Raw genomic sequence first — 13,696 nt, forward strand, 5'->3', positions numbered from 1 at the left:
AAACTCCCACATGCTGTTTTCGTGATGACCGTATTATTCAACCCTAATGACCATTGGCTAGCATAGACTTAGATAGACTCAGGGTCCACTTTATTATATTTCCACATTTATATGCACATAAATGATTATAAAATGGATAGGTTCTCTCAGTTCCTGCTCCTCCTGCCTCCAGTCCGGCGATTGGAGGCTTCGTCATCAGGGGTGTCCATATGTACGGCACGGCCCCGGCCCTTAGTCTGTGTGGGTTGGGTCTGAGAGGGCGCCTCTGTGGCTCTGCGGTCCTCCTGAGAGTGGAGCTGTCTGAGACGAGCCCTCTCCAGGCTGTCAGTCTGAGTCTGTATGGTCTCTGATACACATACAAACAGGAACAACATATGTACACACGCTAAGACAGAGGGTAAACAAAAAAATCCTCCAGAATACACACATGAACTACTTTAAGTGAATGCACACACATAATTAACAAGCAGAGTGTATTGTTACCTAGAAGTGCAGGGTCTGGGTTGACCACTAAGGGGGTAATGGAAACATAGGCACCATCCTTTGGATTTCCTGATAAGATAAACATATACTTCAAATCAAAGAAGAGCCATGTATAGAAACTCCTTTTTGGCTATTATGAATAGTTTCATAGAGGCCTTGTCCACTCTATTGGTTCTACTTCTATTATGTTTAGAACTCACGATTAACATTGCAGAATGTGAGGGAGCAGCGGGGAGGAAGTAGTCGGCTGGCACACTCCTGAGGCTGCTGGGACAGAAAGAGAAGCTTCAGAGCCCCACGGTCATCACACAGATCCACCAGCTCTGAAACACGTGCACACGCACACGCACACACACACATTTAAGACAAATCTATCCGTATGTAGAGAAAGAGACAAAACTGGTTGAATATCTAACATAACATAAAGGTGGCTGATGAGGGGGAGGGCCAGAGGGCAGGATTTACTACTGATAGCCTTGCGGTAGCCACACCCACTCATCAGCAAGCCCCATTAGACTCTGTGCTAATGAGAGTGGTAATGATAGTTTCATTAGTCGAGGAGGCTTGCTCTGGGCCTAGCGACAACACAGTGGTAAGTGTGGCAGGACCCAGCAGGTGTAAGCAGACACCCTTCGAGTTGAGCAGTGTGAAATATTTAACACCAGCCTCCGGTGAACCCCCACACGCATGTCTCTGTCCCTGACACTCACATCAGCACTCTCCCTCCACATTCCCTGCCTTAGTTACAGCAGTGACACTAAACTTAGGATAGACTCAAGACCCCCTTAGCCTGTAAGAGCAATGGCATTAGGGACCATCGGCACAGCAGCATTTCAATCAGGAAGCTGTCATCATCATTAAGGCCCTCCATCCCACCCTCCCTGATGACCCCCCCTCCCCCCCTCCGAACTCCCACCTGTCTCCGGCAGGCCCATCTTAACTCTCATGTACTGCAGCAGGAGAACCACAGAGCAGTTGGTGTTGGCCAGAAACTGCTCATTGTCTGCAAAGGGAGGAGATAGAATGAAAATAAAGAAATTGCCTGAAATACAGTTTCTAACATTGCAAACATCAAAATGTGAAACTAGTGGAATGCATTTTATGACTTTGGTCTTACCTCCGTGTTTAATACAGATGAACATCACTCAGGAAGCTGAGGAACCGGAGTCCCTTGCGATAATGAGAAGCCTAAAGTGGTGAAAACTTTTTGATAAAGGTTCCATGGATTGGAATCATTGGATACATGGTTATGAAGTCATAATATTAATTGTGATTTCACAGGAGTGTTCTCTTCTTCTCTTGTTGGCTTCACAACTTTGATTCTTTGATTTTGGAGACTGCTTTCTCCATCTGTCTTAATCTCCATCTGAACAGGATGTGTTGTTTGTTTTCATGTCAGAGTGCAACCCCACTCCTGCCTATGTCAGCTTTATTACAGTGTGCTAACCAGTGTCATGAGGAGTGAAGGAGAAGCTGAATTACACTTCCAGACAACACAACAACAGTATAATCGAGACAACAGCAAATATGAACAGCACACCAAAACTCTTATAAAACCTATTTAATATCTCAAAGTATACATAAGTTGTTCTGTTCATAACAAATCATCAGAATGAGATTTACAATATACTGTATCTACATCCGTGAGTGTCTATCATTTCGAGTTGAAAATATACCCCATCCACCATTAAAAAGTCAGCATCTAATACCTAATCAGCCTGTCTTAAACTGGCTGAAATAGAACATGGCCAGAAATGACCTTTCAACAGACTCTTAATCTTAAAGTCTTGCGCAGCCTGATGTTGCATTCTGGTGTTTGCTCTGCATGCTGGTAGGAAACCTAGAAGCCGGGCACATGTGGCCCAGGCTTCCCTCTGTCCATCCCCAACGCCAGTTCATCTCAAAGATGAGGAGAGTTTCAGAGTGCAAACATCTCCAGAGCCCATAAAAGAACACTGAGTTGACCTAAGATACTGCCCTCCGCTGGAATCATTGAACACCAAGGGACTTGTCCAGGAAATTGGCAAAATTATTTGGTTGTCCCGATTAGTGAGAGAACAGAAAGGTTCATCGTCCTCAAGGTCTCAGTGAGATTGCTGTGAAATTTGAGACAAAAGGGGATTTGTAAGTTGACCCAATGAATTTGAATCACTTTGACAACTCTGGGACTTTATTAGCAGAAATGTACAATATGTCAGATTGACAAAGTGTGAGTCCTCATGATTAAGTTGGACATGAGGATTTACACTGTACAGTACAGTAGGTGTGAGTCTTGGTGTAGCTGTTTGGCCAGCTCTAGCTGGTGATTGTCCATACATTTGTCATTGACCACCACTAGCAGTGGTTTGCCTGCACCAAGGGTCTCCAGACAACTAACTGCCCCTGAGAATACAAGACAAGGCATTTCATTATTATCAATTATCAACATTAAAGACCAGCACAACGGTTTGGTAGTTTCGTTTTTTTATTTATTCGGCCATTGTACACACCAGCATGGCTGATAACCAGGTCGGCACATTTGATATCTTCAGCGATGGAATCCTTGAATTTAAAGGCCTCTAACGTGATCTTGTGACCGCTGTCTGAATCTGGGAGGATGGAGCTTCGTCCGACCTGCAGGAACAAATGTTGATAGGCGCGGGCTTTCAACAACTTCAAGAAAGATAAAGAAACGTTACTATAAATAGAACAATACGAGGGTATGGCACATCTACACAACTTATCCTTGTCTAGTTTTTGAGGCCAGCTAGCTAGCTAGCTAGCTCTCATGAACCCAAGTTAGGTTTACCTAGTTTACAGCCGGCCCCCCCTTGGGTTCTCAGCTGCTGGTACTGATCACAGCTGGCTCCCTAGTGAACTACAATCCCGATGCTCTGTTTAATCCCAACGCTCTGTCTAAACGCAAATACGCCTAACTTGCGATACAGTTTTGGAAACCTTTGGAACTTAACTTTCATATAAGCAATAAATCATTTTTCAAATACAAAAGATACACTTACTTGCATCCGGCTGTTTTCACACGCCGCCTCGGCTAAAACGCATCATCTCACTTTGCACTCGCATTTCCACTGGACCATTCCATCCCACATTTCCTGTGTTTCTCAAAATACAACCGGGTGCAACTTTCTTAAACTGCTTACAGTAAGTATATTTTGCATTTGAACAAGTATTTCTCGCTTATATGAAAGTTAAATTCCAATTGTTTCCTAAACTGTATCGCGTGCGAAGCGTATTTGTGTTTAGTCAGAGCATTAGGGCCAGTGGTGTAAAGTACTTAAGTAAAAATACTTTAAAGTACTACTTAAGTCGTTTTTTGGGGTATCTGTCCTTTACTTTACTATTTATATATTTTTTACAACTTTTACTTTTACTGTAAGTGAGGACTTGGTGGACTGTATATTCTTTAGGTTAGGTTTTACTTGATGTGTTCGCTCCCGTGTGCTGGTAAGGCCACAGATGACAGACAGGTAAGATTCCAGTTGTTTAATAACGCTGAATATGCACAGGCACGGAACAGCACAACACAGTGTATGTTGTATGGATGGGCTAAGGCACTTAGTGGTCTGGCAACTTGCTTCAACCAAAGTGTGTGTGTGTGGTCTGCAAGTAAAGAGAGAAATAAAGATACAATAGTGAATGACAGAATACAATCTCCAATTCACATCTCTTACAAACAATATGTATGGCTATAACATGACTATGATAACTTTAATGCTATACAGGACCATACAGCGCAATTCAACGTGACTGTGACTGCACTAATTGAGATCAAAGGGGTGCAGCCGCACTTGTACTACAAGGCATAGCGCCATCATCTTCAGTACAAGGCTACAACTGCACAATGAACTTGAATACCTCTAAACAGTGAACTACAATGTAATACCCATATAATGATGTACCATACACCTATACAATTACAGGGCATATAAACAACGCACTGGGGGACATTATCCTCTACAAATTCAGGGTTAAATGTCTGAAATGATATGACAACCAAACCAGAGCTAGCCAGCTCACAATAGCTAGCTCGCAGTAGAAACTACTAATTAGCATAACCATAAATATGAAATGATCGTAAGAGTGTATCTTCAGACATAAACACCTGAAAGATATGAAATATGTACTTACATATCAACAAGGCCGCACACTGGCCTTGGCTAACACAATGAAAGCTAACTGTTGGGAAAACACAAGGATGGCTAGAACTTTCTCTCACTTGACTTCTCTCGAGCTGATCTTCTCTAAACTGGAGATCGGCCAGGCGGGCCAGCATGCTCTGCTCCACTTCACCGGTGGACGGAGCTACAGCTCTGATATAATGAACTAACATTACTGATATGATTAACTAAATTTACTTCACTACATTCCTAAAGAAAATAATGTACTTTTTACTCCATACATTTTCCCTGACACCCAAAAGTACTCGTTACATTTGGAATACTTAGCAGGACAGGAAAATTGTCAAATTCACGCACTTATCAAGAGAACATCCCTGGTCATCCCTACTGCCTCTGATCTGGTCGGACTCATTAAACACAAATGCTTCGTTTGTAAATTATGTCTGAGTGTTGGAGTGTGCCCCTGGCTATTCTTAAAAATAAATACAAATTGTGCCGTCTGGTTTTCTAAATATAAGCAATTTGAAATGATTTCTACTTTTAATTTTGATACTTAAGTATATTTTTGCAATTACATTTACTTTTGATACTTAAGTATATGTACACCAAATACTTTTAGACTTTCACTTTTACTTACGCCATTTTCTATTAAAGTATCTTTACTTTTACTCAAGTATGACAATTGGGTACTTTTTCCACCACTGATTAGGGCAGTGTCTGTGAAAGTCCCCTCAGGCAGCTTCCTAAATAGACAGTATATAATATATATGTTTGTGGTATATTGCCAATATACCATGGTTAAGGGCTGTATCCTGGCACTCCAGGTTGCGTTGTGCATAAGAGAAGCCCTTAGCTGTAGTATATTGGCCATATACCACACCACCTCGGGCCGTATTGCTTAAATAACATTTACCTTCTATTTGAATGGGCTAGCTTATGTAGCCATTTTCACAGATCATACTCACTTGGACAGCTTCAGGGGACATAACACGTTCAATTAGGTCATCAAAGCTCGTTGTTCCTACAGTTACAAATACCCTCTTCATGGTTACTCATGTAACTAATGTTATCAAATGTAACTAATGTTACAGTAAAGATATCGATTGTGTGTTTGTTTATATCTGTCAATAGCCAGAAGTCACGTTCGTATTTTTAATTTACGCAAAAGAATACATCACTCTGCCACCTAAAGGTTTGGAGATTTACCTACAGTCTCGAATTTTTTTCCCCCAAATAAGAAGTGTGGTATTATTGATCTACTGTTGAAACAGTGGTAGTATCCCTCTGACCATTTAGAAAACTCCACTCGTGATGTGAAAATACTTCAATCGGTTTGACACCTCAAAAGCACAAGAATCTACTTTGACGAACATCTGCTTTCAAATAAGGGAATGCTGCCCCCTTGTGGCTAATTGTGTGACACACATAACGTTGCAAATAGAAATACAGTATATTATATAGAGCTGACACTATTCTTTCTACATGATAGAAAATCATATCTGTTCTACACCATATTCTATCTGAATATTGAGCAAAGTAAAAGTAAGTAGCCTTGTCTCAGCCAAAATGGCCCAACCATTTTTACATTACATTTTAGTCATTTAGCAGACGCTCTTATCCAGAGCGACTTACAGTTAGTGAGTGCATACATTTTCATACTGCCCCCCCGTGTGGAAACGAACCCACAACCCTTTCGTTGCAAGCGCCATGCTCTCCCAACTGAGCTACAGGGGACTACGCCTTAAGGCCACTTGAGTTGATTCATCTGAATATTAAACCAAGTTTCTAATTTTAATGTCACGTGCACAAGTACAGTGAAATGCCTTTCTTGAAAGCTCTAAACCCAACGATGTAGTAATCAATAACAATGTAATACTATAAATAACATAAGGTAGAACAAAAACACACGGGAAAAGAAATAAGAAGAACATGGTTAATGGATGGTAAATATCTCCCTAGAGTCGATGTCCGCGACCACCCGAAATCTAATTAGCATAATAAAACATTCCCATTAAAATGTGTCTGTTTAAGCAGCAGTGTTTTTCAGACCATGAGACATCCCAAAATTCGGTCTTCTCATGAAAACGTCTGCAGCATCCGAACAGTTTGGCCTACTTGCTCTCGGACACCCACAAGCCTCACAAGACTCTTTTGAAGGTAGCCCTGTACCAGTTTAAACCCTATATATGGAAGTAGTTTAATGCCCAAAAAGGGGTTAAATATGGGTAAAAAAAAAAAGAGAGGGTAATTTCCTGATCTTTCTTATATCTCTAAGATATAGGACAGACACTTTAAAACAAACGTCCTTTTGATGTACTCCTGAGTGGCGCAGTGGTCTAAGGCACTGCATCGCAGTGCTAACTGTGCCACTAGAGATCCTGGTTCGAATCCAGGCTCTGTCGCAGCCGGCCGCGACAGGGAGACTCATTGTCGGCGCACAATTGGCCCAGCGTCGTCCAGGGTAGGGGAGAGAATGGCCGGCAGGGATGTAGCTCAGTTGATAGAGCATGGTGTTTGCAACGCCAGGGTTGTGGGTTAGATTCCCACGGGGGGCCAGTATAAAAAAAAAAATGTATTCACTAACTGTAAGTCGCTCTGGATAAGAGCGTCTGCTAAATGTTTAAAAAATGATGTATTTTTCCGACTTATTTTTTATCTGTTTTTCTATGTATGAATCTGTTATTCAACGCGTTTCTATGGGCAGTAAGGACAAATTCAATGTTTCATCAAATTCTTTTATTCTATATTTTTTTACACCTAAAGGGGTCCTAAAATTCCAAATCAACTGAATTATCCTTGGTATGACCATCTTAAAACAATTCCATATGTTAGCTTAGTAGTGTGCATGGGTGTGTAGGACCCTGCAAGTGTGCATAGACAGTACAAAAATAAAAATACAAGGACATAGCCACAGGAAGAAGGGGTGCAGCAGCACCCCCTGAATAATCAGAATATTACAAAATATATATATTTGTTAAGAATATTTTTTCACAAAAATAGTGCACTGGGCCTTTACTAGTCCTGTATTAGCGGGCCGATATAGCCGTCTGTAGCACATGCAACAAGCAAAAAAATGCTGCAACACCCCCACCCCAAACTACTTTACTTCCCGCAGCTACTGTATGTACAAGGGGTCAACCACCTGAATAAGCGTCAGTTCTCGTTATGTGCAGTGTAGTAGGAGGTACAGCACACTGCCTCAAGTTATTTAAATTTGATGTGAAGTAGGAAACATGTATATCACATCAGCTGTAATAATGTAACAGTCTAAAACAGAAATGTATGAGCATTTGCTTGCCAATGTTGATTCAGGACACCAAACTTGTGACCACATGATCAGAGGGGTATCCTACATACCAGGTTTGATAAGTTAGCGAGGTAACTTTGGTCAACTGAGTTCAACTCGGGATACCCAGTCATGCGAATGTACCTTTTAGTCAGGTACATTTCTATGGCAAGAAATCCTTCAGAACTAATTAACAAGTCAATTTATCCTGAATGAATTGTCTGCGCCATAAGCTGAGGATCAATTAAATCAGATGCCCTCCCTTTCGCAAAGATTGCGTCATCGCCTTCATTTGAGAAAGAAGACTGATTCAGTATTTTACTAATCAAATGTTTGTGTATTGTGGGAAATTATTCTCTTATATTTTAGATGTGCTATTAGCTTAATAAGAAAGCATTAATGATTAAACATAAAAGGTTTGTACTGTACTGATATAAATTGTTTAACCTAACAAGCTGTGATTCATGTGAGGAGCTGTTAGGGAGTAGGGTGAGATAAGGCTTGTGACTCACACTGCCTCTTTGTTAGACCGCTCAAGGACATAGTGTTCTGCTACAAAGATGTCTGAGGTTGCTGACTCTCTGGACAAGTTGCAAAACAACTAAACACCTGGCAACAGTGAAGCGCCAAGGGGCTGGGACCAGCCTGTGCGCCAACGATAGGCTGAGTAAGTCTAAACCACGCTCAGTCTCTACTCTGATAGTTCCCGCTCCCTGCTGGCCTATCTCTGTCAGAGTATTTAAAGAAGAACTTATAACAATGGACCAGTTCTCTGTCTGCCCTGCATGGTATTTCAGTGGACCCGTATATACGAACATCATATTTACCATTGAAGTGTTTTGCATTAATTAAAATACTAGTCTATTTTAGAAGTCCTGTTGACCTCTTTTTGTTCCAATACCAGATTTGAATTGACGCAATTGAACAGTATTAAAACAAGTAAAATGTTAAAATACCTATCCCGTTATTTAGTAATAACAGAATGTATTTGAAACTTCACGCACAGTAAAGCTTTTGTATGACAAATACAATTATTTTATCGATAGGAGTGGTAAAAAAGGTGCTTATGCATTGATATGCACACCAAATAATAATAATAATAATAATAATATGCCATTTAGCAGACGCTTTTATCCAAAGCGACTTACAGTCGTGCGTGCATACATTTTTGTGTATGGGTGGTCCCGGGGATCGAACCCACTACCTTGGCGTTACAAGCGCCGTGCTCTACCAGCTGAGCTACAGAGGACCAAAGACGGCATTAACGATAAGTAATAAAATATAGATGGCACTTCTAAAAGCCTTTTTCACACCATATATGCCTGCTGAATTTGCAAGATTACTTTTCCTTCGTTTTCATTTCAGCACAAATGAAAATGTGTCACAGACTTCCCAATGGATTGAGGTTTTAGCATTGTCTCAACGAAGAGTTCGGTGTTCGACTAACCACGTGCGACATGCACATGTAGTTACAAGCCTGCTAGAGTTACATCCACCGTTTTAGGATGAAGCCGGAGCTGGAATGTGAGGCTAACTGAAGCTGGTTAGCTTTAGAAAACCCTGAGTAGATCTAGCTTGCTTCTTAGGATACCCCTCTGGCCAGTGTTCCTCAATCTTGGTATCAGATTTGTACTACATGATGGCAGTAATTATGTTGAAGAGTTGGAAGTAAGAGACTGAATAACCACACAGAAACCAATGTAAGACTGAAATCATTTAAGGCTCTGTTAATTCTCATCTTCAAAAACAACACACTGTAAAGTCACAAAAGCAAGTATAAAAGAAAACATTGATAATTGGCTAACAAAGCAATTAGAGATTTTAATAAATAGGTTATGAGAAAAGCTAACTTAATTTAAAAAAAAGTAATATAATGTAAGTTAGATCATTTAGGGCAGGGGGGTCAAACGCATTCCATAGAGGGCCTAGTGTCTGCAGGTTTTTCCTTTCAATTAAGACTTAGACAACCAGTTGAGTAGAGTTCCTTAATAATCATTGACCTTAATTCATCAATCAAGTACAAGGGAGGAGCAAAAACCTGCAGACACTCTGCCCTCCGTCGATCATGTTTGACACGTGGTTTAGATTAGATTGGCCAGAATTTGATCAAACCATGTTGTAACACAATAGTCATTTGCATGATGACTAAGAGGAACCTGTATCTCCTGTATATAAAGCAAACCACACAGCGGTAATTAGAAAACAAACATGCATAGTGCTCAACGTGAACATCTCATGCTTGGGGACCTGGCTTGACCATGCCTGTTGAAAAATAGAAAGTTGAAGGCTGGTCTGCTTTATGACCACCATACAGCTAGTTTAGGCCCTATAGAGCACAGCAATCATATATTTACCACGGTTTGATTAAATTCTGGGTGGCCCCAACCTGCATGTCTGTTATCACTTTAAAATTAGATACCAGATTTAATAAACCGATAAAAGTACAGAGTAAAACTAGGGGAAATAATGACTGAGCAGCTTCAAAAAGGGACGTTGTGGTCCTGAACAGATCACGGCTCATTGCCCCAGCGCTCCCCAACCCCAAATTAGAAAATAGAAATCCATAGACAACACTTCATCCTCATTCCCATATGGTTATCCTCTACACATTGAAAAGTGGGTCTTCCCTGGGCCGGGTCACCATGAAGGCCAGTGAGTCTGCAGGTGAATGTGTTCCACAGTCAAGATATCAAAGGTTGGGCAGGCTCAAGACTCCCTTTAATTGGATTATGAACAGACAAGAATCTGCTCTCTGGTACTGTAGGTAACACTGCCAGCTGGAGAGGTCAAAAGATGTGATTGAGCGGAAGTGGTTCCTGGGTCATAGGTCATCAAAGCAGGAACGAGTTGGGAGAGATCCTGTCAAATAATGACAATAGAGAACAAAAAAAGTACTGTGTTTTAGTAACTGACAGAGTAAAGGAAAGACTGAAGACACCACTAGGTGTTGATACACTGTATGAAGATATTCATATTTGAGTAATTAAGACCTTTACACAGTTAAGGAAATTAGCATTTCATCAATATAGAAAACTGTGAAACACAGTTAAAACGACCAATACCTCGATGTGTATGTGTGTCTGCTGTTTGTGTGGGGAAGGTGGGGGTAGTTCTCACACAGTGCAGAAAATCTGCTTCCTGTTTTGGAACATCAACTTATATTCAGGATGCTGCGTTTTCCTTGTCTGATACCTGTCCTATCTGTGGCTCATAAATCTCTAGTCTCTACACTGCCAGCTTCTTCTCTCGCTCTTCTTTTCCGCCCTTGTGCTCACTGCTCAGACAGTTGGGTTCTTCACGCCACATTCTTTGTCTGATCTAATGATAACAGGCTAAACCAATGGTTTTAACAGTCTGTGCAGCAAACCCCCTCCTCTGTCTGCTTTTTCTAACAGCTGTAATTTTGTTCCCTTTGTGCCACCCCTAATCCTCTCATCTCCCTTCCTCCGCACGTACATTTTAGCACACGCATTATGAACTCTACACTCCTGCTATCCATGCCCATACATCTTATCACAATCTGTGAATTCTTGCCCATTGTCAGTGAAAAGCCTATTGTGCATTATCACTTCTTTGTACTACTATGTGTGTGTGGAGGGTGAAGTGTAGTGCTTTAGTCTCTTACCTGGGGAAGAGGTATAGAGAGGACAGTGTCCCCTACTCCCTCACTGCACCACACAGGCCGTGCAGCACTGCTCCTGTTTCTCTGGCAGCGTGGCATAGTTCATCTGACGGACGATCTCAGCAAACAGCTCGTCCACCATGGTCTTGCTCTTGGCCGAGGTCTCGATGAAGGGACAGCCCCACTCTTGGGCCAGGGTCCGACCATCTGCACCCGCCACCTCCCTCTCAGACTCCAGGTCCACCTTGTTCCCCACCAGGATCAGTGGCACCTTCTCAAAGCGCTTCACCCGCACTATCTGGTCTCGCATCGGCCTGATGTCCTGGGGAGGAATTTAGATATGATGGATATAAGGATATTCTCAGGAACTGTGGGGAAATGTTTGTGCAACAATTATTGCTGCCTAGCCCTTCAATGTATATCAATCGGTTAAGTAGCAGCCCTTAAGCCATTCTTCCAACCTGTTGAGCTTTAAAAAACGTTCAGTGTGTAGAGCACAGACTTATGGGGATGAAGAGTTGTCTATGGATTTATATTGTAGAGATTAGGCTGTCAACAATTGGCTTAGGAATGATGCACTCAGAATTATATGAATACAATAGGCAATGCTCAGTAGGCCCATTTAAAACATGGCTACAACTCTATCATGAGGTTGAAAGCTCCTTGACATGTTGGCAGGTAACACCAGATAAAGGCCCTTTACCTGAAATGACTGTTGATTGACGAGACTGTAGACAAGTATGAAACCCTGGCCGTTCTTGATGTACAGGTCCCTCATGGAAGCGAACTGTTCTGTCCCTGCCGTGTCAAGGATCTCCAGCACCGAAGGCGACGAGTCCACTTCGATCTCTTTCCGATAGAAGTCCTCAATTGTAGGGTCATATTTCTCGATGAATGTGCCCGTGACAAACTGGACAGTCAGCGCGGATTTGCCGACGCCGCCGCTTCCCAGCACAACCACTTTGTACTCCTTCATTAGGGTGCACGAGCTTGACCCGGGTTACTTAGCTAACGTTAGCTAGCTGGATTGCTATATCCTGTGACAACATTAAGTAAACCTTGAAAACACAACTCTGTAAACCCTCACAAGTCAACCTCCCAGTTAAAATGTTAACATGTATGCATTTGGTTAAAACAAATTCAAATCTAGTTAAAAGCAGAAGTATTGCACTGAGCTAGCAAGCAAAGTTAGCTAAATCCACAACGCCCCTCCATGCTCGCTCGCGATAAGGAGCCTTCTTATGCCAAATCCTACACAGACAGTAAACATAACTATGTTACCTTGACACGAATATGGGCAGCTGCTCCTATCAGTAATATGCCCCAAAACTGTGCATTAACTGGGTTGGTGGTTAGCTAGTTAAGATGCACAATATTATAATGACTTGTATTGTCTCCATTTTTGTAGAGCATGTGAATGTGGCTCGTTCATACCACATCATAAAGCATACCGGTGTCGCAAAAGCCCAATGCCAGCGTCTGCCACTTCCACCACTGCGGGTCCCTGGCCTTATCAAGGGCAGGCTGCACGTTAGCAGCCAGATAGCGTTTAAGAACCTCGGGTTTGAGTTTCAGCCCAATGCAGTCCACAGTACACTGCTTGCTTGCTGTTTAGGATGAGACAGGGAAAGACCTCCCACTCCCTTCCTTAATTTCGTCCTCACGGCCTCTCCCTAGTATCGGTACTGTCTCATCCTCGCGACCACCAATGGGCTGCAATGTCCTGTGGAACCTAGTAAGTAACCAGCTCTTATTTTCTTTCCAAATCTAATCAAATGACGAGCACCAAATTTGCTGGCGCAAATACTAATATATTCAAGTCCTCAGCAGGGACATTGAAACGCTACATGATGGTCCAAAATGCAGGCCATATGTCAAGGAAGGACCATGGTGGGAAATCTACAATGTAATTGGTCACCTTGAAGAGTTATTGGCATTCCCATTGGTTCAACTATAACTTTAGGCGGGACAGTATGACGCAACGTTAGAACATAGAGAACGTTGCACATAGAAATATACTGCATAGAATGGAATTTACAGGATTCAGTTCACTGCACGCTGAGGATGGAAATTAATAATACATTAATCTTTATAATGGCTGATAATCGAAGTGTGAACATTAATTGAGCTATTTACAGGAACTATGTTATAGATGATGTTATAGGCAAGAAATAATTTGTCTGATTT

At 41.8% G+C, this 13,696-nt stretch overlaps 2 protein-coding genes and 1 pseudogene across 6 annotated transcripts; all 3 read right to left on the minus strand.

Annotated features, from left to right (window-relative positions):
• Positions 1 to 146: 146 nt before the first annotated feature.
• LOC311107536 (uncharacterized protein CXorf65 homolog) lies at positions 147 to 1,625 on the minus strand (annotated as a pseudogene). Its single transcript has 4 exons — positions 1,400 to 1,625; positions 684 to 806; positions 484 to 552; positions 147 to 346 (listed from the first exon to the last, which is right to left on the minus strand). The product of its transcript is annotated as an uncharacterized protein CXorf65 homolog (transcript).
• An 887-nt stretch (positions 1,626 to 2,512) lies between these two features.
• Positions 2,513 to 5,647, minus strand: LOC311107553 (UDP-N-acetylglucosamine transferase subunit ALG13-like; the record flags this gene model as incomplete). The annotated part of the gene is made up of 4 exons (XM_084150060.1): positions 2,513 to 2,579; positions 2,730 to 2,865; positions 2,973 to 3,135; positions 5,567 to 5,647. The coding sequence occupies 4 exons, from the start codon at positions 5,645 to 5,647 to the stop codon at positions 2,513 to 2,515; spliced, it is 447 nt and encodes a 148-aa protein (XP_084006186.1).
• A 3,941-nt stretch (positions 5,648 to 9,588) lies between these two features.
• On the minus strand, positions 9,589 to 13,389 carry LOC311108002 (ras-related protein Rap-2c-like). 4 transcript variants are annotated; one of them, XR_014610466.1, is made up of 4 exons: positions 12,213 to 13,388; positions 11,513 to 11,831; positions 10,950 to 11,025; positions 9,589 to 10,746 (listed from the first exon to the last, which is right to left on the minus strand). XR_014610466.1 is itself a non-coding variant. In XM_084150637.1 (4 exons), the coding sequence occupies exons 2-3, from the start codon at positions 12,483 to 12,485 to the stop codon at positions 11,553 to 11,555; spliced, it is 552 nt and encodes a 183-aa protein (XP_084006763.1). In that variant the 5' UTR covers positions 12,486 to 12,546; positions 12,944 to 13,389; the 3' UTR covers positions 9,589 to 10,746; positions 11,513 to 11,552. The 4 variants fall into 4 exon arrangements, 3 of the variants coding, with proteins under 3 accessions (XP_084006763.1, XP_084006762.1, XP_084006764.1); XM_084150637.1 differs by lacking the exon at positions 10,950 to 11,025 and having other exon boundaries at positions 12,213 to 12,546; positions 12,944 to 13,389; XM_084150636.1 differs by lacking the exon at positions 10,950 to 11,025 and having other exon boundaries at positions 12,213 to 12,546; positions 12,791 to 13,388.
• Between the last annotated feature and the right edge of the window lie 307 nt (positions 13,390 to 13,696).

Source organism: Coregonus lavaretus, assembly GCF_964263955.1.
Source record: "Coregonus lavaretus genome assembly, chromosome: 32".
Taxonomy (NCBI): domain Eukaryota; kingdom Metazoa; phylum Chordata; class Actinopteri; order Salmoniformes; family Salmonidae; genus Coregonus; species Coregonus lavaretus.